The 13,844-nt window shown below is 45.8% G+C and overlaps 1 protein-coding gene across 3 annotated transcripts in view; it reads right to left on the minus strand.

The window, feature by feature from the left end:
- Positions 1–13,844, minus strand: part of PDE1C (phosphodiesterase 1C) — a 352,044-nt gene that overhangs the window by 305,570 nt on the left and 32,630 nt on the right. For all 3 annotated transcript variants that reach the window (XM_087767398.1, XM_087767428.1, XM_087767450.1), the window contains exon 2: positions 1,604–1,654. In XM_087767398.1, coding sequence (XP_087623524.1) covers positions 1,604–1,654 — 51 coding nt within the window. The remainder of the gene's footprint in view (positions 1–1,603; positions 1,655–13,844) is intronic.

The following is a 13,844-nucleotide window of genomic DNA, read 5'->3' on the forward strand; positions in this document are numbered from 1 at the left end:
TTATCTCCCTTCAACCTTATATTATGCCTCTGTGACTATTTCCCAACCAAGCTTATCTAAATGTTCCTCTCTGCATTACATTTCTGGTACTGCCAAATAGCCTGCGGCCTTGATCTCACCTCCACACTTAATCCCATGCAGCACTGGGTCATATGATGAGGCCTTGTAAGGGGGTATCCTGTGCTTTCATTCAGCTGATAGCCCTCCACCAGTCTCTTCTCTTCCATGTAAAGCCAGTCACCCCTAACTCTGCAAACAAGGCTTGGCTGCCTGGTTGAGAGCCAAGATTAAAGCAGCAACAGAACCAGGTTATTGCTGGGTCTCAGACCTGCACCCTATACACATTCACCAAAAATTAAGTTCTTATGAATGTCAGAATCAGAACTGAAATGCCAGCTCAGTTCCAAATGTCATGACGTTATGCCTGACTTACTTGTCAGGCAGTATTGCAGCATGAAATCCTCGTAACCCAAACATCCAGGAATAAACAGTACTTGGGCTGAATCTTCCAACTCTGTACCTAGTATTCAGGAACCATAACGGGCAAAAAGTGGAGTGATAAAGAACTTGAAAATGTTTGCGTTTACATTTAGATTTCTCTCCTCTGTGATTTCCTTTGGCGTATGTATTTTCAGGGTTGAACCAGCCAGGACTGATCAATAGAGCCCCTTTTTTAAGCTTTACTGTCTACAACGTGAAGGAAAATAAGCCCTAAATCGGGAATAAGGAACGTCAGTACAATTTTCTCTCAGTCCTGTTCAATCTGCTCCATCACCTTGTAAGTCATTACACGCAACAGATTTCATAGCCACAGCAGTTCCTTTTACATTATGCACCTTAGCTACCTATGTGAGGTATGGCATGCTCAGAGTGCCATCCTGTGACTGTGTGAAATACTGCACCACAGATGTAAATTCTTTTGATGTTTTGATCTGTACCACCCATGATGATGGCAAATGTCTCCTTTTAATGATGAGAAGGGGATTTTTCCCTGCTAAGTGATCACAAATCATCATGAAACTGCATACGTTATGAACAAGATTTCCTATCTTCCTCCTAATTCCTACATATTTGGTCACGTGGTTTTAATAATTCATATGGTCGAAGTCATGGTCAGTTGGTGCTACATTACCAGATGCATCCCTTTGTTTTGTTCAAACTTGGCTCACTTATTTCAAATCCCAAGCCATACCTTTAGTTCTTAACCTTGCTGTGTGAAGCAAAAGGTGATGGAGGTGCTATCAGTAAGGTTTGGTTACATTTTTTGTATGCTATTTCTAAGGCTTGACCCAAATCTCTTTGTAGCCACTGTAGTCAACTTCAGCTGGCTTTGTGACACTTATAATGTTATAATTTTTTATGCTTGAAACAATAGTAAGGCCACAAAGCCTTCCATTCTTTTAAATTTGCATCAACTCTGTTCAACGAGACTGAATTTCTCTAAGTGACTTTTCCAGCTAAGTACTATGGTTCCTCAGTTTAGTACTGTAAATGAGCTGTAGTAACAGGGTGGACATAATATGAGATTAAAAGACTTATTAAATGTCGTTATTTCTACAGTAGATATAGAAATCAAACAGTTAAAATAAAAAAAGCTACTTACGGGCAAATCGTGAAAGTGGTCGTGCATTTTTGTCACCTGTCTCATTTGCAACTGAAAGGAGAAAACAGAGAGAAATAAAAATCATTAAGATTAATGATAACAGCAATTCTCATGCATATAAGGGAGAGAAGACTGTTCACAGTAACAGCAGTTGAATATATACACATAGATATATAACACTTTTTTTAATGCCACCAAACATATTACTTTGCATCTTTGTCTGTCTGGTTCAGTTTGGCTTTCAGAGTCAGGAAGGCACACCACAGGCACCTGCAAACATTGTCTTGTCCCACATAATAACTGAATCATGTAATTACCCAACATTCAAGCACTAGCCATTAATAGTACATAGCAATATATGATCGTAGTCATCCTTACAAATTTTTGCTGGTTTTGGCTGGGATAGAGTTAATTTTCTTCATAGTAGCTAGTATGGGGCTATGGTTTGGATTTGTCCTGAAAACAGTGTTGATAAACAGGGATGTTTTCGGTACTGCTGAGCAGTGCTTACACAGAGTCAAGGCCTTTTCTGCTTCTCACCCCACCCCACCAGCGAGGAGGCTGGGGGTGCACAAGAAGCTGGGAGGGGGCACAGCCAGGACAGCTGACCCCAACTGACCAAAGGGATATTGCATACCATATGGCGTCGTGCTCAGCAATATAAAGCTGGGGGAAGAAGGAGGAAGGGGGAGGACATTAGGAGTGATGGCGTTTGTCTTCTCAAGTAACCGTTACACATGATGGAGCCCTGCTTTCCTAGAGATGGCTGCACAACTGCCTGCCCATGGGAAGTAGTGAATGAATTCCTTGTTTTGCTTTGTTTGCGTGTGCAGCTTTTGGTTTACCTATTAAACTGTCTTTATCTCAACCCAGGAGTTTTCTCACTTTTACCCTTCCAATTCTCTCCCTCATCCCAGCGGGGGGGGAGTGAGCAAGCAGCTGTGTAGTGCTTAGTTTCCGGATGGGGTTAAACCACGACAAAATTCTATTTTATATTGGACTTTTTTCCAAGTCCTACATAAAGTATCATTTATCCCATTTGCATTAATGAGTACAGTAAGAAAAAAGTAAGATTATTCCACCTATATAAGGAAATGCACTAGCAATTTGGAAGCACAGAGAATTATTTAATAGAAAATTAAATGAAATTTAAGGATCTGTGCAAAGGAATCCTCTGACATTTGGAACTGCATATAGACATCACCTAGGATAAAAACAACCCTGTACAAATCCTGCTTTTTTCTGCCTCAGATTCATACTGGCATAGCTCCCAAAATTGCTGTGACCCAGTCAGTATGCAGTTAGTCAAGAGCATAAACGACTCTTTGGGGTTCTCACAATATTAAACTACAGCTGTAAAGAGAGGAGAGTTATCAAGGAGAGGAATTACCACCCATGACTTTTTATTTTTTGTACCTAGAACAATCATGAGGAACAGCACTGACGGGCACATAGGGAGGAGAGCATATTACAAGTGCACACAGAAACCTCGCCAATTCTTTGCTTTCTTTAAAAATGCTGTTTTCTAGAGACAAGACCAACCAAGCTACAAAATCCCACAAAAGGATGCAAAATATGACCAGAACTGAGACTCACAGGTTCCTAGCAAGATAATGTCAATGAAACTACAATAGACTTTTTGAAGCCAGAAAGACTTTTCATGAAATTTAATTCTTCTGACAAGTCTTAAGGCTGTCAGTTTAAGTTTGGCTTTATTTAAGACCCATATCCAGTGCCACCCCAGCTTTCCCTACTTGCTCTCCAGTCTTTACCTGTTGATTAAGGTGGCTCCAGCACTCATTGTAGTGAACAGGGGGACTCTTTAACAAATCACTGCCTCATTTTGCTCCCATTAGCCAGCAGATGGTGCCCTTAAAACACTGGTGCCTCCGTATCAGCCTGGGGAACTCACCAGGCCTGCCAGAGCGGGGGCCCTGAGGTCTCCCAGGTCCTACAAGACGCCTTTCCTTGTCTTGAGTCCATCACAGGTACCTGCAGCACAAACCCCAACCAAATAAGCCCTCCCTGGGCATTGTGTGCAGAGACACCAGAGTGACTGCACAAAGTCAGGCAGGTGCAGAGCAGTTCATAGTTTCAGAGTCAAATCTGGCTCTGCTTGAAGTGATGGCATGGTGAAGGAGAAGCAGCAGCATCCTCCATGGGGCAGGGATCAAAAGAGTTGGACCCAGTGAGATCAAAAACCGTGCCAGAAAACACTGCTATAACCAATATGTAAAGGTCAAGCAGCCAGGCTTTGTCTTTAACTTCGTGATGATGGCTTGCACAGGATAGGCTGAGAGATCGCCTGCTGGACTGGTCCCTTCTGGGGTCCTAGGTATCTCTCTGTATTGCAGCACAGCCCAGGCAAATTCATAACATGCACTGATGTCTAAGTTGGAACATCAAGAGAATTATTAGATCGATGATGAAAGAGCCTGCTCAGGGCCTTTTAACTGCACTAATATCCGCTTTAGAGTATTTCCCTCCCTCTGGTGGCAGATGGCACTCCCTGGTTACCAGGGGCTTCAGGTGCACACAAGGTCTCACCTTTGTGCACTCTCCAGCTGGATGTTGCAACAAGAGTTTTGGAGCACTCCACCCAGCATCTGTGTTTGGGCAGCTCAGCTCCCAGACTCACAGCACCCAACACAACAGGTGTTGTTAACCCCCTCAAAAATAAGCATTTTCCAGTTCCAGGCTGCATAGGTTTGTTTTTGGTTGTCAGTGCTTTCCAAACATCAGATGGTGTCATATACAGAGTAATGCCCTTCCATCTGGCATACAGCCATACGGAGCAAGGGTGCAGGTAGAACAGCAAAGCAATGAGCAGGACAGAAAGCGCTGGGGGTGCTGAACCTGCATTACGAGCAAGATTTCTGGTACAAGTAAGCTCGCTGCTGCCTGGGAACTGCCTGGGACCAATGAGGTCTGTGTGTAGGTGAGATTTCAGGTTTGTTTAGCCCTGCAATCAAAAGGGGAAGGATTCAGAGGCAAAGAGCATTTCTACATTTGCTTTGTGTGAAAATCTTAGATTTTACTTGACGCAGTTTTTACTGTGGAAATTTTGTGTATATATCCTACAGTTTGCCTTACAGGAGTCTTTGGAGACACAAAGAACTAACAGACCTATGTATGTGATACATGTAAATGAGAATAGACTTTTTCTCCAGATGGCCTGAAATCTTCTCCACCCTGTATTTATTCAAGTTTATTAATAGTAATAAGCTTTTGGGAGAAAGCAGGCATGAATTAATGAAGCCGGAGAAAGAAGCTGAATCTCTAAAAGCGCAAGTCACAACCCACACCAAAGATGATTTCTGGTATTTCCAAAGATTTCCTATACCACTGTCTCTTCAGATATGCTTATTCTCCAGCCACACTCTACCCTTCTACACTGAAGTCTAGGCTGATTTTCATCTCTGATTAGATGATACTATCAGCATGAAAACTGCAGGTATTTACTTCATTCTCCTAAGTGGGTGGGCCCTCCTTCAATTTCCATCCCACCATTTTTAATTGTTTGGGGTTTTTTTTATACTAAACCATGCACATTTGAAGTGATTTTCCATTCTAACCTGGAAGCAAATAAATCTTGGTGAAGGGTATAGCAACATGCAGGTGGCTTGTAAGTAACTTCTGTTCCTTCAGAAAGACATCCCTGACAGGCAGAAGACATCATCCTGTAATCACCCTGTTAGAGCAAAATATTCACATGCTGTCTGTCTGTGCTCTCTTGTCCAAGTAGTTAAAAAAATACCAGGCCTAGCCAAATTTCTTCCATTTCAAAAGTATTATGTTATATCATAACTGCCTGGAAATCTCAAGAGCCTCTCACTGCAATTATAAAAATATCTTCATAGGCATGATCAGTTCTTTGATTAACATGGATCACTCATATGCAAGTTCACTGCATGCCCACTTCGTGGGCAGGCTTCATTTTTTAATGTCTGCCCTGTTAAACTATTTCCTATAGCTTGCCACCTTTTTCTACAGAAGGTATCGATTTCACCAGAACGCCCCCTCAGCCAATTTAGCTTTCAAAGATCCTTTGTCAAACCTGTAGTACAATGCAAAGAAAAAAGTACCACTTCGTAGTGTTGACTCATTAAGACTGACAGACAATAGCGCATCATCTGTATTTTGCCATTAAGCAGCTGAGAGGCTGAAAAAAGAAAGTCAGGTATTTTTTACCCACCAGTAAACACATTCTTTCAAGGAGACTTCTTTTTTTTTTAATCAGCCAAAGGGCAGATGAGCTTAACTATGTATTTCACACTGCTAGTAAATTTGTCAGTGTTAGGAAGAGGAAAAGTACATTAGATACGATGAGAACACAGATATGTAGATAAATTTACATTGAACATACAAGCTGAATAAACTCTCCTCTGGGATTTTTCTTTTTCTTTTCCCCTTCAATACCACATATTTTGAACAGCATTCCTGTAAAAAAAAATCTTTGGATTGCCCTCATATATCATCTCCTGGCAATCTTTTCCTTTAAAACTCAGGAGAATAAAAGAGACTACTGCGACTCCTGAGATAACTGTGCCTGTCTATTTTTTACTGGGAAATCAAAGTAAGATCATCTCTGGAAACTTCAGCGGTTTTTACTCTCAAAGACTATAATGCCATTAGATGTTTTATAAACTTATCAAGCTCCATCTTAAAAGTAGCTTGTTTTTTATGCTTACCCATCTTATGAGACTTTGCCAGAACCTGACTGCAGTGTCGGTTATGACCTATCATTTAATTTGTGTCAATTTATATCAATTTGTTCTTGCACCAGCAATCTGCTTAAGCTGAAGTATCTCTTTTTTCTCGTGCTTAATCCTCCTCTGACTTGGGCACAGAAAGACTGAATTTCCCCCTTCTACCATCATTTTGTGGACTAAACACACCATGATCATCTAGTTTTGCCTTACAGAATAGGTATCTTCATATCCCCTCCCCGTCTTTATTGAACCTCTTCAGTGTCAATTCATTTTCTCACAGATACTGTATGCAAACATTAAGAGGCCTTATTCTTGCCTGGTCACACATTAGTTGTGTGCTGCGACACCCCGCTCATACAATTAACAGACTCTCAGTTCATAGCAGAAGTTTTTGTTATTACGTCCTCATCTGCATGATCTTTCACCCCATACTACTTAATTTCAGCCCTTGTTGTTAGCCCCATCCTCTAGGTCCCGTGGATCTCACAGTGAGATATTCGGATCCTCCCCTGTACTGGCAACGCTTTGTGTTGTGTCAGCAGCAATTATCAGCACTTTCCTTCTTTCTGTGTCGCAGTCATTAACAAAAATCCTACACAAGATCAATCCCACACAGGGATCTGAAGCACAATAGTACCAAAGGAAGGCTTTCCTGGTGGCTTTCTAACCCATTTAGAAGCTAAGGTTCCTCATAAGAAAACCTATTCTTGGGGGATTTTGAGTCCAATAAGGAGATCAGAAAAGTCTCAGACCATACGAGTAATGCCTCATAACGAGGCAAATCCTGCTTCTGAGAGTTTTTATCCAGCACTACATAAATTGCAAGCACAGGAACCGTGCAGCCAGTGCACGCGTTACTGAGCCAGAGATTATTCAGGCCCCTCCACAGTCAGTCACCCAAAGAGTTTTTTAGAGTGTTGAATCCCAGTACCACACAGCAAATGCCAGCAACTTAATATGATTTGCAATGCTCATGCTATAAACATCAACAGTACAGGCGATACAAACACACCCTATAAAACAAATCGGTAAGGTCACAAAGTTACAAGAATATGCAGCAACCTTTTGCTGATAAAAAATATTGGATGATTTGACTGTCTCTCTGGACTTAAGATTCTAATTAGTTACTACAATTAAGTAATAAATCAATTACATGGATGGAAAAGGCACAATATGCGTCTCTTGGATATAACCTGAAGATCACAAAACACATTCAAAACAAGAGCTATGTTTCAAAATACTTCTGGAAGGCAGGAAACAGCAGTCTGCACTTACAAGAAATAACCACAAGGCATACGCCACCAGGCATTTCCTGAAATAACTCCTAATGGATTTTTGTTGCTGCTGTTTGCCTGGCAACAACACTGTACACCAAACACTGTCCTTCTTCATTAACTGGGAGAGGAACACCGTACACAACTGATAATTCATTTTCCTTATGAAAGGATCCTTACACTGTAGGTTACTTGCATCTGTGATGGGAAAACTGCTTCTGCAGTGGAAAACACTTTGTTGCCTTAGACAACTGAAGATAGTCGCTGGCTCGCTCTGAAGGGACTCTGACTCCATGCACAGATTTCAGAGCTTCTGCGTCTCATCGACAGCCACAGAAATGCTTTCAGAAGGGCAAGGTGTACCCAGGGGAATTGTAACAGAGAAACAGGTGCAAAATATCTGTGTGAAAAGCAGCTAAACTATTTGATACTCTACTAAGCTTCAGCCAAATTTTATTTAGAGGCAGAGATACAAACATTGAACTTGCAAACTCTGGCCCTGTTGGCACCTAAAGGCTGGAGGGGCCCTGAAACTGGGTTTTGAAGATGAAGGAAAACAGGAGCAAACACCAGCAACTGCCTGGACCAAAACCACTCTCCTTGCACCAAGGCCCATGTTAAACATATTCCTAACCTCAAAACCAAGATACAAACTATTAACATATGTTCTGTAGACTGAATATCCCCCAGCTCTCCAAGTTCACAGAACAAATGACTCTGGTCACACAAGCTCCAGGCTTCTCTCATTCCCTCTGCCAAGCCAGTCTTCAGAGTACAAAGAGCACAGCCCCTCTGCCTCCCTGGTCATACACACATACATATGCCTCTGGCACACCCAGTCACAAACAGCGTGTGATGGACCCATAATTGCTTGCTAAGAGCCTGAAAACGGCTACCAGAAAAGCTGTGAATCAGGAGATGATGGAAGAGGAACTATATAGGTATATAAAACTTCTCCACTGAAAGATGATGAAGCTCCCTTAACTTCTGGCTTCTGAAATATGACTTTTTTTTTTTTTTTTTAACCTGGAAATGTCTGAGCTGATTTTCTACGTTTAGCTGAGATTTCTGGTAGCTCTAAAAGATTGCTCATTGTAGCAAACCCACTCACATCTTTCTCCTGAGGGTAACTATACATCTGGAAAGCTTGGTTTAAGTCGTGTATTTCTGTGCAGCGAATCTAAGACAGATAGATGGAAATAATAAACTGTGGGATTTTTAGAACAGGATTCTGCCCATGTGGGCTACCATGACTTCCAGCTCACTTCCATTAGAAAATACATCATATAAACAATAGCGTAGTGACCAGACGCATGAAAGTGGTATCAGATGTGGTAGCAAGACGTGCTAGCTGGCATAGCCTTGCCCACCAGCAATCCTCTGTCTTTGAGCTTCTTCACCCACTCCTCCATTGCTCATCATGCTCCCCTCAAGTTACGGCACTTGAGTGGAAGTACAGCCACCACTGGATGAGCCTAAGGACATTTATCTCTCTCTCACTGCACCCCTTTGCCTTTTTTAGTTATACTTCTCCTGTACAAATACCCCGGTACATTCCTACAGAGCTGAGAGGCCATCCTCCCCATCTAGAAGCGAAGATGCAGAACAAAAATCAAGTATTTGTGCCATTTCCTATATTACTCTATAAGTTACGTATACTCTACACCCTGTATTACTCTATTACAGCAATTGCTGTCATAGGCTGCCCAGATACCCCAGTCTGACTAGGGCAGACTGGAATATGGATAAAATCTCAGCAAAAATCTGCAGAACCTTCTTACTTCAATACTTTCCTTGAGACACTGGTATCCTTTTCTCTCCACTCTTTTTAAGCCTGGAAAAGTTATCTCTTCCCAGCAGAAAAATGGTAAATATCTGGCCCTGAGCTTGATCATCTAATCCAAGAGGAACATCCCCCATCACAAGGCGCTAAAAAATAAGCTGATCACCCTGCACTTCTGGCCACCACCTGAGACAAGACCACTGGACTTAGTCTTAGTCTGGCTCAGTTCAGCACCTCTTATGTTTTTTAAATACTGGCTTGTCGCTCAGATATAGCCCTTATATATAGTCACCAAATATGATGCGGTTACACATCAAGTCATATCACTCTGAAAGTAGCCCCCTTGTGCAGGTGGACCCTAAAAGTGTAACAGTCCTGATTTCAAGTCCTTTGCGAGTCAGCAGAAACGATCTGTTTTCCTCAGGGACACCGGGTCAAGTCCTGAGGAAGAAGCATACGCTTTACTCAATCAAGCTCACGACTTCAGGCATTGACTTCAAACACTGAACATCCAGTAACAGAATACAGACAGCTGCCTGTACACTCCTGTGACACTGCCAAGTCACTATCTGTTTCATAGCTGTAGATAATGGGGTGATGTCTCAACAAAAGGACAAATTTCAAGGGACTCACAGTAGAGGTATTTAATTATCAGTTCCAAGCTGTGTCAGGGGAGGTTCAGGCTTGACATGAGGAAACATTTCTTTACCAAGAGGGTGGTCAAACCCTGGAACAGGCTTCCTGGAGAGGTGGTCAATGCCCCATGTCTGTCAGTGTTTAAGAGGCATTTGGACAATGCCCTTAATACCACGCTTTAACTTTTGGTCAGCCTTGAAGTGGTCAGGCGGTTGGACTAGATGGTCGCTGTAGGTCCCTTCCAACTGAACTATGCTATGCTATTCTTCCTCCTACCTCCTCCTTTCCCTACCAGTACACACTGAGGAAATCTCTGATGCCATTTCCTCCCAGCCCTGCACTAGCAGAAGGCACTGAATGGGTAACCACATCCCAGCCTAGGCATTGCCTCTGTCATTTCGTGGGAAGGAGGCACGTACCTTCTGATGGGGGTGAGAGCTCTGGATTGTCTCAAGATAATTGGACCACCTGAACAAATCTGCAAAAAGCAAGTGTGAAGTGCGGTTTTTGAAAATCTTCTGTGTTCATCCAGTTCAGGTGGCTTTCCACAGGATGGCAACACCCCACATCTCTGACCCTGGCAAGGCTCAAAGATCAAGCCCTCAGTCTGAAGCAGGACGTGCTCCTCAACTAAAGGGTTGCAAATCTTTTTGAGGTGAACAATACCTGTTCATTTCCCACGGATTTTGTTTTGCTCCTTGTACTCATTTTTAGAAATGCCTGAGCTGTTTCCTGGGGAAAAATATGCTAAAACAAAAAAGCCTGAGAACAGCAGGACTCCCTCAGAGAGAAGGTCCATCTGGCCCAATACTCGGTCTCCAAAGTGTCGAACCATCAATGCCTCTAAGAGAGCCTATGAGCAGCGCAAGCCTACTTCTGCCAAGGCCCTGGACCCGCTCATAGGCCTCAATGGCTGGGACCGGCCTCCCCTGGGACCCCAGCCCCACCGTCTCCTGCCAAGGGCCCAGGGGACGTGTCTCAGCTGGGCCTGGGGCTGACTGAAGTCCCTGCCTGAGCCATGTTGTAGGGGTGCCCATCTCTGCCCCGTCTCCTGGATGGGCCTGGGCCCTGCACTGCAGAGAGCTGCTCTCCTGGATGGAGCCCTCAGGCCTCGGGCATGGCTTGGAATCCATAACTCTAGGCATAACATAGCATAACTGTTCTGTTCTGTTCCTATTCCCTGTGCTCACAGTGTGTCGAATAACGATGAGACTGTTACTTGCCCAAAATGCCAGGGGTTTTTCAGCTCCAAAAACACTTTCAAGGACACATCACACAAAGGTCACAAGTGGAAACGGGATTTTATTTGTATTTTTCTGGCTGTTTCAGAGCAGATGCTCACAAGCCTTAACACAATGCGCATGTGCAGCCAGGAGCAGGCTGATGCGCTCTTCCGTTGAGCTTCAAGAAACCTCCCTTGCAGCCTGGCAAAGGCAAGGCACAGAGCTGCAGAACGTAGCAGCAGGAACACAGGCCAAGCAGTCCCTGCTTCCTGAAGAGTGAGAACGTGAAGGATGAGGATCAGGACCAACCACACCAAAGAAGAAGAAGAAAGAAGAAGAGGTGTGTGGTACAGTGGGGTATTTTCCAAAGTATGACGCGTATTGATGACGAGCATACATTTGCCTTCCAAAACTTGCTCTGCCGCTGTGCGTCTTGGGCAGTGATGCATGAAAAGCGCTCTCGTGCCTGCCCTGCGCTTGGGTTGCAGGCAGGGAGAGCTGCAAAGTGGCAGCTGCGGATGGTGCAGCGAGCCTGGAGCCCTTCCAAGCCCCGGCTGTTTTGCACAAGCAAGAACCCCTGGAGAAATGGAGCCAAGGGAAGAGCAGAGCTCGTGCCTTTGCAAAGCTGCCATGGGCAAGAGACGCAGAGAGAGGCAGGGCACGAGCGGCGCCTCGGAGGCGCAGGAGCAGCAGGCAGGGACCGAGCGGAAAGGGCCCAGAGGAGCCCTGACAAGGGGCTGTGCTCAATGCTACAGAGGACAAGAAGCAACCCCCGGGGGCCCCCCTGGGCCCGCCCTGGGAGCCTGGAAAGCTTCCTCCCCCCGGATGCGGGGCACGAGGGCCACCTTCGTGGAGCAGGAGCAGCAGGCACTTAGCCAAAATGGCCCAAAGCAGCCCTGGCAAGTGCCCGTGCTCAACGCTGCGGAGGAAGGCAAAAACCCCCGGAGACACTTGCTAGCCTGCCGTGGGGAAAAAAGCCTTCCTCCCCCAGCTGCAGGGCACGAGAGGCCATCTTCGTGGTGCATGAGCAGCAGGCTGTAACCCAGCCAAAAGGGACGAGAGGAGCCCTGACAAGTGGTCATGCTCAGTGCTGCAGAGGAAGGCAAAAAACCCCCGGGGAGCAGTGCCAATGTGCCCCGGGGGAAAATTCCTTCCTGACCCCAGCGCTGGCGATCGGCTATTCCCTGAGCACGTGAGCAAGACCTGCCTCCTCGTCCCGCAGCCTGGTCACGCCTCCCAGGAGGTGCCCAAGCCCTCTTCTCCCTCACCCTGGAGCCACCTCAGGAGCTTCCCAGAGTGGCCCAATGTCCCCGGCCTGAGCGACCGACCTCGGGGGCAAGAATCCTCCCTGCGCCTGGTGGGACGCCAGTGGCTGCTCCAAAGCACTGGGACCCCTTGCTTGTTATCTACCATCTCTGCATCCCATTTCTTACGGCTGCTGCCCCTGGCTCCGTGGCAGATGAGGACGACGAGCTCTGCAGTGCTCCTCCAGAAGGCATTCCCTTGCTCTTGCCACTGCTGTCCAGCTGAAAAGGCCTGACAGCCTCGGGCACCTCCAGGGCTTGGTGGTTCTCCTCATCTCCTGAGGGGCTTGCGTCTGTTCCCCAAAGGCTGAGGCAGGATTTCCATCTGTCAGGTGGGCTTTGAAGGTGGCCCCGCTGGGAGCTGCCCTTGCACCGCAGAACCTCCAGCAGACTTGTCCAGCCTCCGGTCTTCCTCCCTCAGCCCCCGCCAGGGGGGGCCAAGTAATTCCACTAGCTCCTCAAGGACTTCCTCGGGGATGTCTTCGGGCTGCGCCCAGGCCAGCTATGGCAGCGGGACACGGGACGATGCTGCCTTTTATCCTGCCCGGGGCATTGTGACTGCTGCGTTGCCGGGTGGTGGCCCTGTGACATGGGGGTGACATGAGCCTCCCTGCGCAGCCCCGCCCGCCGCCCCTCCGCCCAGCATCCTTGGGAGGAAGGCCTTTGGGGTGCTGGCCCCGAGGCAGTCCCTGTGCCCAGGAGGCCCAGGGGGCTGTCCCTGCCCTTGGTGGCCTTGCACTGGGCACCGCTGCTGGGCATTCCTGTAAATTCATCTGTACGTTCAGACTGTGTAAATAAGGACATTTATACCATAGACATTCATTTGGTTGTGGTGATGCCACAGGCGAAAGAAAGGGGTTTGGTTCTCTCTGCATGAACTCTGCAGACACACAGGGAGCGTGCATGATTTCCTCGCCATTGCTTACCAACGCACCAAGGGTCATTTGCTACTACACTGTTTATGGTGAGGTCTTCTTCTTGGAAAGAAGTCCGGCATTGTTTTGTGTTCTTGACCATATTTTTCCTCCCACTTCAGTAGCTCTTTTCCTCCTTTGGCCTTCATCCTTGATATCCTTCTTGAAAGTGATGGCAGCCCTCTCAGTCTTTGTCTTGCTCCTTCCAGTTGTCCTCTTCTTCTGTAGGCCCTCCATGCCCCTAATTAGCTGCTTAGTCTTTGTCTGCCTTCATCCCAGATAGGATTTGTCTTTCTTGAGCTCAAGGAATGAGAAATGTCCATAGCGGTACAGGTGAGTTCTCACCAGGGCTTTGCACAATTCTTGCCTTTCCTATGGAAATATCTTGCCTGACA

The sequence above is a fragment of the Nipponia nippon genome, unplaced genomic scaffold (assembly GCF_047370975.1).
Source record: "Nipponia nippon isolate SJK-2023a ecotype South Korea unplaced genomic scaffold, ASM4737097v1 scaffold_1, whole genome shotgun sequence".
NCBI lineage: Eukaryota > Metazoa > Chordata > Aves > Pelecaniformes > Threskiornithidae > Nipponia > Nipponia nippon.